General features: G+C 33.8%; 1 protein-coding gene across 1 annotated transcript in view; it reads right to left on the bottom strand.

Moving 5' to 3' along the window:
* Positions 1-16,826, bottom strand: part of LOC143057385 (BLOC-2 complex member HPS3-like) — a 35,792-nt gene extending 18,966 nt beyond the window's left edge. The window contains exons 1-11 of the mRNA XM_076230690.1: positions 16,584-16,826; positions 13,934-14,770; positions 10,964-11,145; positions 10,387-10,503; positions 9,661-9,782; positions 8,891-8,960; positions 5,363-5,532; positions 4,857-4,956; positions 3,213-3,299; positions 2,545-2,641; positions 696-759 (exon numbers count right to left, since the gene is read on the bottom strand). Coding sequence (XP_076086805.1) covers positions 696-759; positions 2,545-2,641; positions 3,213-3,299; positions 4,857-4,956; positions 5,363-5,532; positions 8,891-8,960; positions 9,661-9,782; positions 10,387-10,503; positions 10,964-11,145; positions 13,934-14,770; positions 16,584-16,797 — 2,060 coding nt within the window. The 5' untranslated portion in view covers positions 16,798-16,826. The remainder of the gene's footprint in view (positions 1-695; positions 760-2,544; positions 2,642-3,212; positions 3,300-4,856; positions 4,957-5,362; positions 5,533-8,890; positions 8,961-9,660; positions 9,783-10,386; positions 10,504-10,963; positions 11,146-13,933; positions 14,771-16,583) is intronic.
* Between the last annotated feature and the right edge of the window lie 865 nt (positions 16,827-17,691).

The raw sequence follows: 17,691 nt of genomic DNA, 5'->3' as shown, positions 1-17,691 counted from the left end.
CAAGGTATGAATTGGTGAACACAGGAATTGTTTTGTTGTGAGTTATGCATCAAATTAGAATTGAAATAAGCTTGATTTTTAACTAATTAAACACTTGCTTTCATCAAACATTGTTATCACATGAAGAATGTGTGCTTTTGTAGATTTCATACCATAAAATGAATAGGAAAAAGGAGGTCCCTGTTTACTATTTTTAACACCAGAAAACTGGGGTGTACACTGAATACAGGGAATACCCCACTTTTCTTGACTTATCTTACCTGTTGAATTTTGTAAAAATTCAATATAGAAAAATTATATCAAGAAATAAAATAAAATAATTTGCCTTCCTACCTACCCATACCCTGATAACCTAAGTCGGGGAGGGGAAACAAAGATATTTTTTATGTTGCCCTAATAAATTTACTTATAACAAGGTTGTTCATTTCTATGTCATTTGGTCTCTTGTGGAGAGTTGTCTCATTGTCAATCGTTCCACATCTTCTAATATTCTATGTCTCCTATTTTTTATTTTGAAAATTGATTGACTCATAAATCCAACAAAGTAGGTTGAAATTGTACATGCATGTAGGGTTCAAAAGAAACAGAAACTCTATCAAAAGCTACTGTGACCCTCACCTTTGACCTTATGACTCTTAAATCAATTGTACTCTTTTGTTTATGAATAGTAATTTTTTTTTAAATCCATAGTTTACCTCGACTTTTCTCCATGTCTTGCAAGTTCTTTGATCCATGTTTGTAACAACGTAAGCGCATGTTCTGAAATAAATTTAATATCGGATTTAAATTTTCAGTTTTATCTTTTTATTACTTATATGTAAAAGTCTCAAACATGTCCAATCATCTAAATGTTTCTATTTTCCTTAAAACATGTCCTAAAGATCACAAATCTCTCAAATGTTTCAAAACAATTATTATTTTATCTGCCAAAACATTTCCATTTTGAGGCACCAAAAAGATGTCCTTTGTGAAGACAATAATTTCTGCTGCATATTCAATGAAAATTTGGGAGCTGCTTGGGTTTAGAGACAAAAAAACTAGAGGCTCTCAAGAGCCTGTATCGCTCACCTGATTCTACTTGGGTTTTTGAAATCATATAAAAAAAATATAAAATTTGGCTAAAAGTGACAACACAACCTCATTTATAAGGAAAGGAACATGTTTAATTTCATTCAAAATTCCCCCACTGGCGGCCATCTTGGATGACGGATCGGCTACAAAGTAACAACACTTGGTCAGCACCTCATAAGGAACATTCATGCCATGTTTGGTTTTATTCCATTCAGTGGTTCTCTAAAAGAAGTCATTTGTATGCATTTCCCATAGGGTCCTATGTTAAACTAAGTCCCCTGCTGGCGGCCATCTTGGATGATGGATCTGCTACAAAGTAACAACACTTGGTCAGCACTTCATAAGGAACATTCATGCGATGTTTGGTTTTATTCCATTCCGTGGTTCTCTAGAAGAAGTCATTTGTATGCATTTCCCATAGGGTCCTATGTTAAACTAAGTCCCCCGCTGGCGGCCATCTTGGATGATGGATCGGCTACAAATTAACAACACTTGGTCAGCACCCCATAAGGATAATTCATGCTATGTTTGGTTTTATTCCATTCAGTGGTTCTCTAAAAGAAGTCATTTGTATGCATTTCCCATAGGGTCCTATGTTAAACTAAGTCCCCTGCTGGGGGCCATCTTTGATGATGGATCAGCTACAAAGTAACAACACTTGGTCAGCACCACATAAGGAACATTCATGCCATGTTTGGTTTCATTCCATTCAGTGGTTCACTAGAAGAAGTCATTTGTATGCATTTCCAATAGGGTCCTATGTTAAACTAAGTCCCGGCTGGCGGCCATCTTGGATAATGGATCGGCTACAAAGTAACAACAATTGGTCAGCACTCCATAAGGAACATTCATGCAATGTTTGGTTTCATTCCATTTAGTGGTTCTCTAGAAGAAGTCATTTGTATGCATTTCCCATAGGTCCTATGTTAAACTAAGTCCCCCGATTGCGGCCATCTTGGATGATGGATCGGCTACAAAGTAACAACACTTGGTCAGCACCCCATAAGGATAATTCATGGTATGTTTGGTTTTATTCCATTCAGTGGTTCTCTAAAAGAAGTCATTTGTATGCATTTCCCATAGGGTCCTATGTTAAACTAAGTCCCCGGCTGGCGGCCATCTTGGATGATGGATCGGCAACAAAGTAACAACACTTGGTCAGCACCTCATAAGGAACATTCATGCCATGTTTGGTTCCATTCCATTCAGTGGTTCTCTAGAAGAAGTTCAAAATGTAAATTGTTAACGACGACGACGACGGACGACGCCGGACGCCGGACGACGACGACGGACGACGGACGCCAAGTGGTGAGAAAAGCTCACTTGGCCCTTCGGGCCAGGTGAGCTAAAAATGAAAACAGCTATTCGATGACATCAATGCAGAGGTATTTGAGGTACACATCCTGAGGTTAAAAGAGTTACTTGAACAAAGAAATATGCCATGCAGGTGAAACATTATAAAACCCCATTTACCTGAATTAAATTCCTTTACTCTGGAAAACAAAATGATATCCGATAGCAGATCAGGAATTGCTTTACTGCAAATAGATAGAATCATATCACCTTCTGCCTACAAAAAATAAAATTTGTTTTATCAATACAATCCAAGTACAAATTTCTATAGGCTTGAATGCAGACTTTGGCAAAACCACAATCTATGAAAATAAAAAATATTTGAATCCACATTATAAATTTATGTATGCCTATTTTTGGTAAGATTGTTGTAACTACTCTAACTCTAACTCTAACGAACTCTATAGAATTTTCCATTGGTTTTTTTAAGAAAACATTTATCTTTCAAATAACCAGAAAGATCTCATACAGATTCTAAGTAGATTAGTTTATTTTTAATTCATTCACATCTTGTCAAACCACAATTCATGACTACACAATGACGTTACTTGATGTCTAGAATTTGTTTGATTGTTGTCTAAATTACTCCCTTTTATTTATACAAAAAGCTAATTCAATTAAGAAAAGTGCTGTTTTTGTGTGCCATTAAGATTTTATCCATTTATAGTTACCAGTAATTGTTTCAGCTTGAATAAGCAAAAGTTATATGTGCTGAACAAATTTCACTCAAAAAACTTACCAACGTGTTCAAGTTAAAAATATATATCATAACATGATTATCAAAATACCTCTATCAACTCAAAGGGTTCTGCATCCTGCAGCAGAACATGCTTTAAATATGCAATAAATCCTTGTCCATGGTCTGAGTATCCCATCTTGGAAAAAAAATGAAAATTTGTATGTTTTTTATACCATTCCTTCTTCAATTCTTGTGGAAATAAAATTAATAGCAAAGTAATTTTGGCAAGATATTTCTATATCTACACACTTAAACATTTACATTGTAACTGATTTCAATATTTATAATAAATTGTTATAAGTATCAACAATGTATAATAAAAGAACAAAAATAAAAAACAAAGATATAAATGTTATACCACTACAAGTGTGAACTGTATGATGCAATAATTCTCAACTCTAGCTAGTAGACAGTTCTATTTTAAAATTTATTTTTAAAGTCAACTGTGGCGAGTTCAAATATTGCATCAGTAGAAATTTGGTGGTGGAATTTGTTTCTCTTATAATTATTCAAAGTTATGAACACACAAATAATCCTCTTGTCCTAGTCTTCAAAATTTCCAATAGTCTTTAAAAAGATGTGTTCTTTTTAAGTGATGTCATCAGACATTGAAACTTTTTTTCGTGACGTCACAGTAAGAAATTTAAAGAAAAGCATAAAAATGCTAAATATTTAAAGTTAATAGGGCATGCATTAGAGGGTGGAGCCATATAATAGCCATGGATATGAGATGTAGCATTGCTAATGCTTTGCATAGCAAATACCATTGGCCTATCACAAACTTATACATGTAAACTATGCAATGGATTCAAAGTCAATACACCACACCTGAGGGGGCAGGTCCAAATATTGTCTATGAAACTGATATGTGCAATTCTAATGCAACAACTTTTGTAAGGTTCGTTTTGATTGGATAATGTCACTAATTTTCATGGCATCAATTGACATTGCTATGGAATGTATGCACAAGGGCAGACGATATATGCCAGATTTTAAATACATGTTTTAACGATGTTTTCTGTCTGTTTCATTACCCATTTACTGTCTGCGCTAACGCATCGCCAGTAAACTTAATTTGCGACCATCAAAATCACCATTTGATACAGTTGGAGCTTAAAATACAATACAGTTATCTCCTAAATTCTTATACAACTGCATAAATACTGTAGACTTACCCCTAGTGATTCCCCATAAATAATCACAAACCAATACATTGTTGATATTATCCATCACTGACTTTCCCTATCTATAGTGATTTTCAAGAAAGTAGAAAAAAACTTACAATTAAACCATATGTTCCACTTATAGCCATTTTAGTCATTCTTTGAACAAATAATGATTGTGGTCAACTATGGTTGAATTTGACATCATAAATTAAAAAAATTATGGACAGAGAACAGACACCAAGTGAGGGGGAAAACTTACACTAGCCCTTTGGGGTAAGTGAGCTGAAAATCAGATCTAAATGGGGAACCTGTTTCTCTAATGAGTTAAAGTAAAAACTAGATATGATTACTGTTTATGACTAAAAACTTGTTTTTGAGTCTATGCAAAGCTACATGTATGTTGTTATATATTTAGATATATATGTGTCATTCAGTTATATATGTTTTTACAGAATTGTACAAGTGATGTCCGGAAACACCTTTTTGTTTTACTCTCTCTTTTATTAAATGTCGTAACATATAATTACCTTTTCATGACTGGCCACTAGTTGTCTGATGATGTCAGCTACACTCAGCCCTGACATGGTCAGATAAGGAATACACAATTGTCCATCTGTACCTTTCTCTCTAAACAAATTTATATAAACATATTGAATTATGTATAAACTAATTTTTCACATAGTTCTTAGGTACAATGCATTGGGTATTTTGACTTTAAAATTTTCCTTATAAACAGTGAAATAAGTCAAAACTAAACCCATCCCAAGTTTTAATGTTTTGCTAGTATTAGACATTTTCATACCCTACAGGTATTCATCCTAATTCCTGGTGCTTTATCTGAAGTTTTCTGTTTAGTGTTTAGTGGCATGTAGTTTGTCTTTACTTGTGTTTTTCTTTGCCATGATGTTGTTTGTCTTTACATATCTTTCTGATGGCCACAGTGTTTTTTGTCTAACATCAACTTATGGTTTATTATTCTTTGTTTGTGCTTATTTTGTTTTACAACGGTTAAATACCCACATTCTCTACTCACTTAGCATAATATTCACCAATCAAAAGACAGGATTCTCTGAACAATTCCTCTATTTCACTGTCATTTATGTCTCCACCAATAAAAGTGTTCCTTAAAGTCATGTGTCCCTCTAGCAGAAGATTTAAATATGTTCCTTCATTATGTTTTCTTGACCTTTCTCCATATTTAACCTGTGAAAATAAAGGCATGTTGATTGTTATTGGCATATCTTATCGTAGAATAGAAAATTGCATGGAAACAGTTTATTTTATCAAAAGTATTCTAAAAACTGTCATATTACCAAATAAGTTATTATATACAAAAGCATTTTATTACTTTTATCATTTCATCAGGAAATTCTCTTTATTTGCCCTTTTCATGGCACAAAGCCTTTTTTCCTTTTTAAAAAATCATTGCCAGCTACTTCAAAAAGTCTCATTGTTTCATTTTTGATTCTGTCACATGCATGACATGGGAGGTAACTCTGTTTTAGAAAAAAAAGTAAAACCCTTGATGACTCAAATTAATTTATTTGTTGTTTACTCATTATTCAGTGTTTAATAATCCATTTTATTTTATGCACATATTCAAGACAAAACAAATTATCAATAAATCCAATAGGTAGGTTTTGCGGAGTGGGTAGGCTTAGATGAAGGGCGCATATAGACTGCTGCTGGAAACTAGAGGCTCTAAAGAGCCTGTGTCGCTCACCTTGGTCAATGTGAATATTAAACAATGGACACAGATGGATTCATGACAAAATTGTGTTTTGGTGATGGTGATGTGTTTGTAGATCTTACTTTACTAAACATTCTTGCTGCTTACAATTATCTCTATCTATAACAGTACTTTCTGTGGAAAATGTTATTGAAAATCTTCAAATTTTAAGAAAATTGTTAGAAATTGACTATGAAGGGCAATAACTCCTTAGGGGGTCAATTGACTATTTTGGTCATAGTGACTTATTTTTAGTTCTTACTTTGCTGTACATTATTGCTGTTTACAGTTTATCTCTATCTATAATAATATTCAAGATAACAAAAAAAACAGCAAAATTTCCTCAAAATTACCAATTCAGGGGCAGCAACCTAACAACCGATTATCCAATTCATCTGAAAATTCCAGGGCAGATAGATCGTGACTTGATCAACAATTTTACTTCCTGTCAGATTTGCTCTTAATGCTTTGGTTTTTGAGTTATAAGCCAAAAACTGCATTTTACCCCCATGTTCTATTTTTAGCCATGGCCGCCATCTTGGTTTGTTGGCCGAGTTACCGGACACATTTTTTTACAAGATACCCCAATTATGGCTAAGTTTGGTTAAATTTGGCCCAGTAGTTTCAGAGGAGAAGATTTTTCTAAAAGATTACTAAGATTTACGAAAAATGGTTTAAAATTGACTATAAAGGGTAATAACTCCTAAAGTGGTCAACTGACCATTTTGGTCATGTTGACTTACTTGTAGATCTTACTTTGCTGAACATTATTGTTGTCTACAGTTTATCTCAATCTATAATAATATTCAAGATAATTACCAAAAACAGCAAAATTTCCTTAAAATTACCATTTCAGGGGCAGTAACCCAACAACGGAATGTCCGATTCATCTGAAAATTTCAGGGCAGATAGATCTTCACCTGATGAACAATTTTACCCTGCCAGATTTGCTCTAAATGCTTTGGTTTTTGAGTTATAAGCCAAAAACTGCATTTTACCCCTATGTTCTATTTTTAGTCATGGCGGCCATCTTGGTTGGTTGGCCAGGTCACCGGACACATTTTTTTAACTAGATACGCCAATGATGATTATGGCCAAGTTTGGTTAAATTTGGCCCAGAAGAAGATTTTTCTAAAAGATTACTAAGATCTACGAAAAATTGTTAAAAATTGACTATAAAGGGCAATAACTCCTAAAGTGGTCAACTGACCATTTTGGTCATGTTGACTTATTTGTAGATCTTACTTTGCTGAACATTATTGCTGTTTACAGTTTATCTCTATCTATAATAATATTCAAGATAATAACCAAAAACAGCAAAATTTCCTTAAAATTATCAATTCAGGGGCAGCAACCCAACAACGGGTTTTTCGATTCATCTGAAAATTTCAGGGCAGATAGATCTTGACCTGATGAACAATTTTACTCCATGTCAGATTCGCTTCAAATGCTCTGGTTTTTGAGTTATAAGCCAAAAACTGCATTTTACCCCTATGTTCTATTTTTAGCCATGGCGGCCATCTTGGTTGGTTGGACGGGTCACGCCACACATATTTTAAACTAGATACCCTAATGATGATTGTGGCCAAGTTTGGATTAATTTGTCCCAGTAGTTTCAGAGGAGAAGATTTTTGTAAAAGATAACTAAGATTTAAGAAAAATGGTTAAAAATGGACTAAAAGGGCAATAACTCCTAAAGGAGTCAACTGACCATTTCGGTCCCGTTGACTTATTTGTAAATCTTACTTTGCTGAACATTATTGCTGTAACAGTTTATCTCTATCTATAATAATATTCAAGATAATAACCAAAAACAGCAAAATTTCCTTAAAATGACCAATTCAGGGGCAGCAACCCAACAACGGGTTGTCCGATTCATCTGAAAATTTCAGGGCAGATAGATCTTGACCTGATAAACAATTTTACTCCTGTCAGATTTGCTCTAAATGAATTGGTTTCAGAGATATGAGCCAAAAACTGCATTTTACCCCTATGTTCTATTTTTAGCCGTGGCGGCCATCTTGGTTGGTTGGCCGGGTCACGCCACACATTTTTTAAACTAGATACCCCAATGATGATTGTGGCCAAGTTTGGTTAAATTTGGCCCAGTAGTTTCAGAGGAGAAGATTTTTGTAAAAGTTAACGACGACGGACGATGGACGACGGACGCCGGACGACGGACGACAGACGAGGGAAGACGGACGACAGATGACGGACGCCGCCGGACGCCGGACGCAAAGTGATGGGAAAAGCTCACTTGGCCCTTCGGGCCAGGTGAGCTAAAAAGGGTACTGTGAATTCAGTATTACCGTGGATTACCAGTTTTCAAAGATTACAAAGGGAACCATGATTTAAAATGTTCAACAAAGTACACATGTTCATGAGGCTTGTATGCTGACATTGGCAATATCAAGAATCAAACATCCATGAAAGTTAGTTCCAATGAGATTAAAATAATCCACAGTACCGGTATGTGCAATTCGCCGTTTCAGAATCTAATGCATTCTGGGTAATATTTTCAAAAGTGTACACCAAAACGTCGTGATTGGTTCAAAACATCCTAAACAATTGGAAATTCAACCAATGACGTAACGTTATTTTCATTTTTGTGTATGAACAATGAAATTACCCATAGTCCTTTAGATTCTGAAACGGCCAATTGCATAAAAGCAGAAATTTTGCTTTGAAAGTTGCAACAGGTTACTTACACCCTCCCTTGCTGCCAAAAAAATCATTCTGCAAACAGAACCTTGATTAGCTTGATGTGGTAAAGAACTTCCTGTAAGAATGTCACCATCTTTGAGTTATAAACTGTAATGTCAATGTACTTACCATATCTTTATAAAGTTCTCCTGGGGAACATTTTTCTACAGCATATAAACTACAGGAACCTTCATCTGACCTAAAAACCAAGCATGATTAATAATGTTAAAACTTCAGTACATTAGGTCAAATAATTACAATGAAAATGTTGAAGAAATGCTTTAATAAGATTCTATTCTATTTACTCTATATTGTTATATTCTGTATAGAACATAGACATATATTTTAGCAGAAGAAATCAGAAAAATAAATATTTTAAATGTTATTCATTGAACTGAAACAGTAGTTAAATGTTTATAAGGGCACCAGTCAATGTATGATTTCATTTATCTTAAGTTTAACTTCTATTGCTTTTAAAAACTAATAATAAAAGTTTGAAATTGTTTTCTTTTATTACGAACAAGAATGTGTCCATAGTACACGACTGCCTCATCCACACTTAGTCTATCATTTTCTATATTCAGTGGATCGTGGAAATGGGGTAAGATCTCTAATTTGGCATTTAAATTAGAAAGAAATATCATATGGAACATGTGTACTATGTTTCAAGTTGATTTGATTTTAACTTCATCAAAAACTACCTCAACCAAAAACTTTAACCTGAAGCTGGACAGAGGGATGAACAGTTCTATGAATGGATGGACCAACGGACGAAAGAACAGACGGACTAGAAAACATAATGTTCATAAAAGGGGCATAATAAATGGGTCATAAAAATTACATAAGAAATTATTGTTATTATTATTATTAACCTGGTATATTTTTATTTAGATAATTACCTTTGAACTCCATCTAATTTGGACAAGATGATAACATACTTGTCACTAACATCTAGTTTTATTGTATTCATAAATAAATGGACACCACACAGACATGTGTCCATGTCAGCTGAAGGAAAAGCCTAAAATAGAAAATAATAAAGCTTAATTTTATTTCTTTGAGTTGTTCTTACTTGAAAGAGTACCAGAATCTCCTAACACAGAGTAGGTAACCTGTTTATAAATTATAATCTCTGGTGTCAAAAGTTTGTACATGTAACATGAATTAGTCTATTATATACCATTGTAATAATTCATGAAGAATATGATAACAAATTAGCATGAAATAATCCTTGTTGTTACAAACTTTCAAACCTTTTTGGTACAGTTAAAAAAAAAATTAAGTAGTTTTGGAGCTGTCAAACTGAATTTTTCAGATAGAGCATAATTAGAATTTATTGTCTAAAAGAAATGCAGTACGAAATAACTGTGTTCTCAGGCCGTATATATTTTATGATTTTATAAAGACAAGTAACCAATTTTTTATTTTTTTTTCATAAAACTTTGTTTAATTTATGTGTGAAATGACTTCTAGGATATACATAAGACATATGTCTTTCAAATGAAATAGAATATAGTTATGATGAAACATGAAATTCCTTTATGGGTTATCAGGTATAGAGATAAACAATTCTAGAGTGAGAATAAACAAGTGGCACCCATCATGTGGCTCATGGTCTATAATACCTTCTCCTTTGTATTGAATCTTTCTGTATGATGAATAGCTGCTGTACCACATCGACTGGTGTAAATCTCTAACCCACGGCCAGTCAGTACATACAACAAATCTTCATTCATCACAATCTGAAATAGTAAATACAAGATTGAGATACAAGTAATAAAGCATTTTGATTATCTTTCTCTGGTTTTTAAATACATGTATGTTTTCTGAGTTTTGACTGTTGGGGCCTGTTAATTTTCAAGCACATACATATTTTCTGTTTTATTTAAACAAAGGGACTGAAAATCATAAGTGCATCTTTAAGTTTTTTTAGGTACTCATTAATAAATAATAGAGACATTATTGCATATTTCTGAAAGTGACAGTCCTTATATTAGGCTGTTAGTTTACTCTTTTGAATTGTTTTACTTGGTCATTTCAGGGCCTTTTATAGCTAACTATGCGGTATGGGCTTTGCTCATTGTTGAAGGATGTATTGTGACCTATTGTTGTTATTTTCTGTGTCATTTTGGTCTCTTATTGAGAGTTTTCTCATTGGCAATCATACCACATCTTCTTTTTTTTATACTTGTAGGTACTAACCTGCATAGGAATATCAGAGTAACTATAGGTTGATAGTTGAGTCGACACGGTTGACCAAATATCAAATACATATCCATTACTGTCACTGCTGATAAAGCAGCTAATTCCAACCATACTATTATACACCACTGATCTTAGAGGTACTGATCCTAACATCACTCTTGTAGACAGCCTACTTATATCTGTAATTATAAAGCAGCTGTATTAGACCATACTGATAGTAAAAAGCAGAACATTCACAAGATCACATTTTTCTCCGACTGTTTATGACAGTTGATCCATGGGATGTTGGATGCGTACTGATTGATATTTTAGTTTTAAAAACATTTGGAGGAGAACATGTTAATACTAACTGATGGATCTAACCAGGTGCTCCACAGGGCACAGCTTTATACGACCCCAGTGGTCGAACCCTGAACAGTTGGGGCAAATTTGGTCACAATATTCAAGCTTGATTACTGTCTGAATTTTGATTGTGATCAAAGTTTTGACATAATATAGGTTTTTGCCACAAAACTAAGGTGGTTAAAGATCTAACACATCTATTGCACAATGTGTGCAATTGAATATTTCTTCTTGAAACTTTTCAAAATTCGAAATTTGAAAAATGTTGAAAAATAAAAAATCCCTTAAAAAAATGGTAAACTGAGATCCCCCCACTTTATTGAACCCCCCCCTCCCTTGGAGCAATAACCCTTAAACTCAATCCCATGCTTTCCTTTGTAATATTGAACCTTGTAGTAAGATTTCAGAGAGATCCATACACTTAAACACAAGTTATTGTCATGATTGTTTGGAAACTAGAAACATGCTTCTTTTAGGCCCTTTTTTGGCCCTTAATTCCTACATATTTTGGGCAATTAACCCAAAACTAAATCCCAGCCTCCCCTTTGTTATATGGTACATTGTGGTACAATTTCAGAGAGATCCATGCAATTACACACAAGGTATTGTCTGGATACTAGAAAAATGCTTGTTTTGACCCCTTTTTGGCCCTTAATTCCTAAACTTTGGCCCCATAACCCCTTAAATGAATCCAAACCTTTTACTTGTGGTTTTAAACATTGCGGTATAATTTCAGAGCAATTGAAATACTTGTAAACAAGTTATTATCCTGAAACTAGAAAAATGCTTGTTTTGGCCCCTTTGGCCCCTAATTCCTAAACGGTTGGGACCATCATCCCCAAAATCAATCCCAAACTTCCTTTAGTGGTATTGAACCTTCTGAAAAAATTTCATTAAGATCTATATACTTAAACTAAAGTTATTATCCGGAAATGTGTCTTCGGACGACGACGACGCAGACGACACAGACGACGACATCATACCATTATACGAACCCAAAATTTTTTTGGGGTTGTATAAAAACTGATACCCAACATTGTCAATTCAATAAACAACTTTCAGACATGGAACAAAAATCAATTGAGAAAATAGTGCAAAATTGTTGCAAAGCAGGAATTTAGATGCCTTTTCATTTTTCATGATTATCAAATAAACACTGATATAGATCATCTAAATATAGATTTCCCCCAAAACAAAGAGAGTCATTAACTTTTACACTGACTTTAGTAATTTCAGCTTGATGAAGAGTTTTGTAAAATCTCTATGCATTTCTCCAGTAGTGAGTTTTAGAACAATAGGTTAATGATGTCTCAAGTATTCCAAAATAGTGATTTGATGTTTATACATACCTCAGATGATATCTTAACCATATACAGTGTAACCAGCTGCCTGATCTGACACCTCAGTATTCATCACCCTGCTTTAACCCACACATTTTCATGGTCTGATAATATGTCTATCCTTGCAGAAAAAAAAACTGAGTATTCAACAACCTGCTCAATGAATTTGACATTTTTTTCTGGTCCCCCAGTGTGTCCAATTACACAGGTTACACTGTATATGAAAACAAATCTAAGGGAAAAGTCAGTGAAATGTTCATGACTTAACAGATGATTTAAAACCTTACTTGATATATATGAAGGTATGAGCTGTAGGTGTCTAAACTCATCTTCTGCCCTCTTTGTTTTCTGGTGATGAACTGTTGTGACATTGATAGATCCTGCTGTCTGGTGACCACCACCTATATCATAGCAATACAATATTTATTTAAACGAACATCATAAATACATCATACAAAAAACAAATATTAAATAATAAAACACAAGTGAAAATAAAATTTGAGGGTGAGGGATTTTCTCGCTGTGTTGAAGACCTATTGGTGGCTCTCAGATATTTTCTGCTCTTTGGTCGGGTTTTTGTCTCTTTAACACATTCCTAATTTCCATTCTCAACTTTATATATACTATCACAATTACATGAATGTTGCTTTTTTAAAGAGTTGGCCCAGAATCCTTGAATCAAAACTAAGGAAAATATACTTGTACTTTTTGTGTTTATCTATAACAACTTTTGAAATTGATTAACCCCACTTTCTACACTTTTGTTCTATCTCGTGATGAATAGTTCTTATTGTGGAGGACCATCTAAAGGGTAACATACAGTCACCAACAATAGACAACCTGTTATACATGACAAATTCTTAATCATTCTGATTTGCTCTTGATGTGAGGAAAGGTTACACTTTCCAATGACTAAAACTTGCAAATGGTCAATCAAGTTTAAAAAAAATTAAAATTCCTTGTGGTGTAGTAAATGTAAAATATACTTAAAACACTCATAGTCATTGTCAATTCTCTATCACTTTTTATTTCATTTTAGACAAGCTTTGTAAATTTATGTTGTAGATAATATACATGTATAAAATGCATGCCCGATGTTATGTACTATTGTTATATTTGCGTGTATTGTATTGGGAAGAAAACTAAGTAAGTATGTTTTACTTGTCAATAATCCATTTTACATTGAACAATTAAAATATGCTAAAAAAAGTAATCTATCACAATATAACAGGGTGGGCATAACTTTTCTAGAGACAAAAATCTTGCTTTCCACCTTTACAGTTACCTCTGAAATCTGTAACATCTGGTTCCAGAACTTTGTCACAGTTGTGCTCCTGCAGCTTCTTCAGATGTATGGTTTTAATTGATTTGTTGGAAGAATGTGATTGATTCAATTTCAAATCATCTAAATTTATCTTGACAAAATGGTCATCTTCTTTAATGGTACTGACAGAATCTACAGATTTATTCAACAGTAAGGAAGGACTTGCATTAGCAGAAGATCGACAACCAACTCTAGAAAACTGTGGTGTATCTGGGAGGGAAAGACTGCTTTTTGATGAAAGAAAAGAAACATTACTCATAACAGATGAAGATTTTAGGTGATTACTTCCCCTTTCTGAAGAAGATCGTCTGTCAGGTTCAACATTTTGTAATCTTCCCAAATTTTCATCTGAGTAAACCACTTTAACAATTTGTGTCTCTCTCTTTGATAGAACTCCGATATAATCCTCGCAGAGAACAGTTTTCGTAACATGTCCAATGTGCCATTCAAGCTGAAGGAATTTAACAATGTCAAGATAAACTCTGTCAGAATTTAAAATCTTTTTCTCTACGAGATGGTAAACGTCTGTTATCTCCTTGGAAACGGTGATTAAATTACCGGTTTTCTGACAAATGTTAAAGTCCTGTATTTCCTCTTCATACGGGATTTCTATAACTTGAATAAGAGATTCATCTACAGCCGATGTTGTGACATTTTGGTCCTTTCCAGCTAAACGTATGGCTGTTCTATGATTACCTTTGCCAGATGCAACCTCCCAATTTAGGTAAACTTTAATGTAAAAGACATTTTTCTTTGATCTACGATTGTATGTTGATTCAATAGTTGCTACATAATTACCTAAATAGAAAAAAAACACAAAATAAAATACTGATAATAGAAATGAATGAGTTATACATGTATATTATTTGTATGATATATAGAAATCATTTAAAATAAAATGATAAATCTATAACATTCCATCAGAATTTTACAGAATAATCATTATTTTTAAAGATATAGATAAATTCTCTGAATATTTCAAGAATACAGAAATCCCTTGTCCAACATGATTTTTCTTATATATAACACTGACATGACTGACATCTTGCTTCCGTTTCAATTCATATAGCACATGTCTTATATATAAAAAATAAATGGGGAATATGTTCATGGGACACCAATGATGTCTCCCTCCCTTTGCATATAAAAATTAACACTACCAAAATTTGTACTTGATCTCTTTTATATTGTATAATTAAGTATTTGTAAGTCTAATAACATTTTGTTGTGGCTAACTTAAGTTAGAGTACAGAAACGAAAAATTCAGCAATTTTTCAAATCATAAACAGGCATTACTCTAAGCCTAAGATTGCATATTTCAGCTTTAATATTGATTAACTTATAGGGTCTTTGCATCAGAACTAAACACTTTTATTTAAAACCAGTTATTGGCATGACACGATATGTTATGATGGTATGATACTAAACCCCTAACGGGAGAGATTGTGCCTGATATTCATATGATGAAGACATAATCTTTCAATCAGTTTAATTGAAGTCTGGAGCTGGCATGTCAGTTAACTGCTAGTAGTCTGTTGTTGTTTAAATGTATTATTGTCATTTTGTTTATTTTCATTTGTTACATCTTCAGACATCAGACTCGGACTTCTCTTGAACTGAATTTTAATGTGCGTATTGTTATGCGTTTACTTTTCTACATTGGCTAGAGCCATAGGGGATGGTTGAGATCTCATAAACATGCATGTCTAACCCCACCACATTTTTGCGCCTGTCCTAATTCAGGAGCCTCTGGCCTTTTTTAGTCTTGTATTATTTTTAATTTTAGTTTTTTGTGTATAATTTGAAGTTTAGTATGGCGTTCATTATCACTGAACTACATGTAGTATATATATATTTGTTTAGGTGCCAGCTGAAGGACGCCTCCGGGTGCAGGAATTTCTCACTGCATTGAAGACCAATTGGTGAACTTCTGCTGTTGTTTGTTCTATGGTCAGGTTGTTGTCTCTTTAGCACATTCCCCATTTCCATTCTCAATCTTATTACTCTAAGAATGGAAAAAGTGACACCACCTTTAAATTCAATTTGATTTGTTTTTTGTGGTATTCAGTTTTGCCAATTTTGGTGTATAAGTTTCACAAATTTTGGTGTAGAAGTTTTATAACATTTGGTTGAGAAAAACTAAAGTTAGAGATTACCAGAAACAAAAAATTCAGCAATTTTTATGTTTATAAAGGAGCTTAACTCATGAATCGTAAAAGTGACGCCACACAATTTCAAACTTAATCTTTAGCATGTAGTATTGTGTATAAGTTTCATAGCATTTGGGGGAAACTTAAGTAAGAGAACAGAAAGAAAATTACAGCATTTTATGACTCCAGAACAGTTTTAGTGATGCCCACCAATATTCAAACTTGATCTGTGTTTTATCAAGTTTAATGTGTAAGTAAGCTTTGTTTATAAGTTTCATAACTTTTTATTGAGGCAAACCATAGTTAGAGAAAAGAAACCAACTTTGGGACATACGGATGAATGGCTGATTGAAGGTAAAACTTAATTGCCCCTGCCATAACGCCCCATCAACTAAGGTAGGGGGCATATAAATGGTCAATACCACAGTGTACAAATATAATCTACATTTTTTTTTTCTTACCAGGGTAACAAAACACTATGTCATGAATTGTTTGTTCTGTTGTGGAAAAACTACTAATTTTACTGATTGAACTGCCCAATGAAAAAACTTCAATTGTGCATTTATCTGTGGCAACAAACAGTTTCTCTTTGTGGTTGAAAAATGCAATGGGTTCTCCATCAACCTGGACAACGCTCTGCGATTTAAAATTGTGGCATTTGAAAACCTTAACCATTTCTACTTTCACTTCCCACTTCAGTCACATGATCGTCATACATAAATAGCACAATTAAAAGAGGCTAATTCTGATAAGCTTATTTCTTGAACTTTGACCAATCAAAAACGATCTAACAGTTAATACAGGTACTTTCGGTTTACCTCGTTACTTTTCATTTGGAGAATACTATGGCGCTAGTTTTAAACAAACATGTTGCGACACAGACTATAGATAAAAGAAGAAAACACATATTTACACTTTACTTCAGAATCATTTCTCTTTAGAAAAAGTGAGTCTTGCATTTGAGTTTTACATGAAAATCTAGATGACAACTTGTGATTGATAATTGGTTAAAAAATGAAATGCTCAGCCTGAGAGTAGTCCAAATAATTATGATGTCTGGCAAGGCTATTTTAATGTTTTTACGACGTCTGGCAAGGCTAATTTTTTTTTTTTTTTACAACGTCTGGCAAGGCTGGCGTTCCAGAAAAATAATAAAACAGCCTTGCCAGACGTCATAATTATTTGGACTAAGCCTGAGAGCACAAGAGTTTGAATTCCTAGTGGGTCTCATTGGGGTCTTAGCGTGACGCATGATTGTCGATATTTTGTAAGCGTGACAAGTGATAGTCAAATTATTGTGCTGTGAAAACGGGAAATGAAGTCTAGTGGGACACGGGAAACCACAAAAATAATAGAACTGCTTACGTACATAGTGAAAGCGCGATAAGGGAATCTGACAATAACAGTAAGCGGGATCCAGAATCAGAAACCCCCAATGAGACCCCCTTTCTAGCAATAACCGTTATTATAACGGTGTAAAAATATTCCAAACTCTACTATCACAGTAGAGCTTCTTTCGAAGAGAACTCCTGTGATGAGAGTGAGAAACAGTTGTCCAGCAGTCTGACT

This window comes from Mytilus galloprovincialis, chromosome 13, assembly GCF_965363235.1.
Source record: "Mytilus galloprovincialis chromosome 13, xbMytGall1.hap1.1, whole genome shotgun sequence".
NCBI lineage: Eukaryota > Metazoa > Mollusca > Bivalvia > Mytilida > Mytilidae > Mytilus > Mytilus galloprovincialis.
The sequence above is the reverse complement of the archived record's forward strand: the minus strand, read 5'-3'. Positions and strand labels throughout refer to the sequence as shown.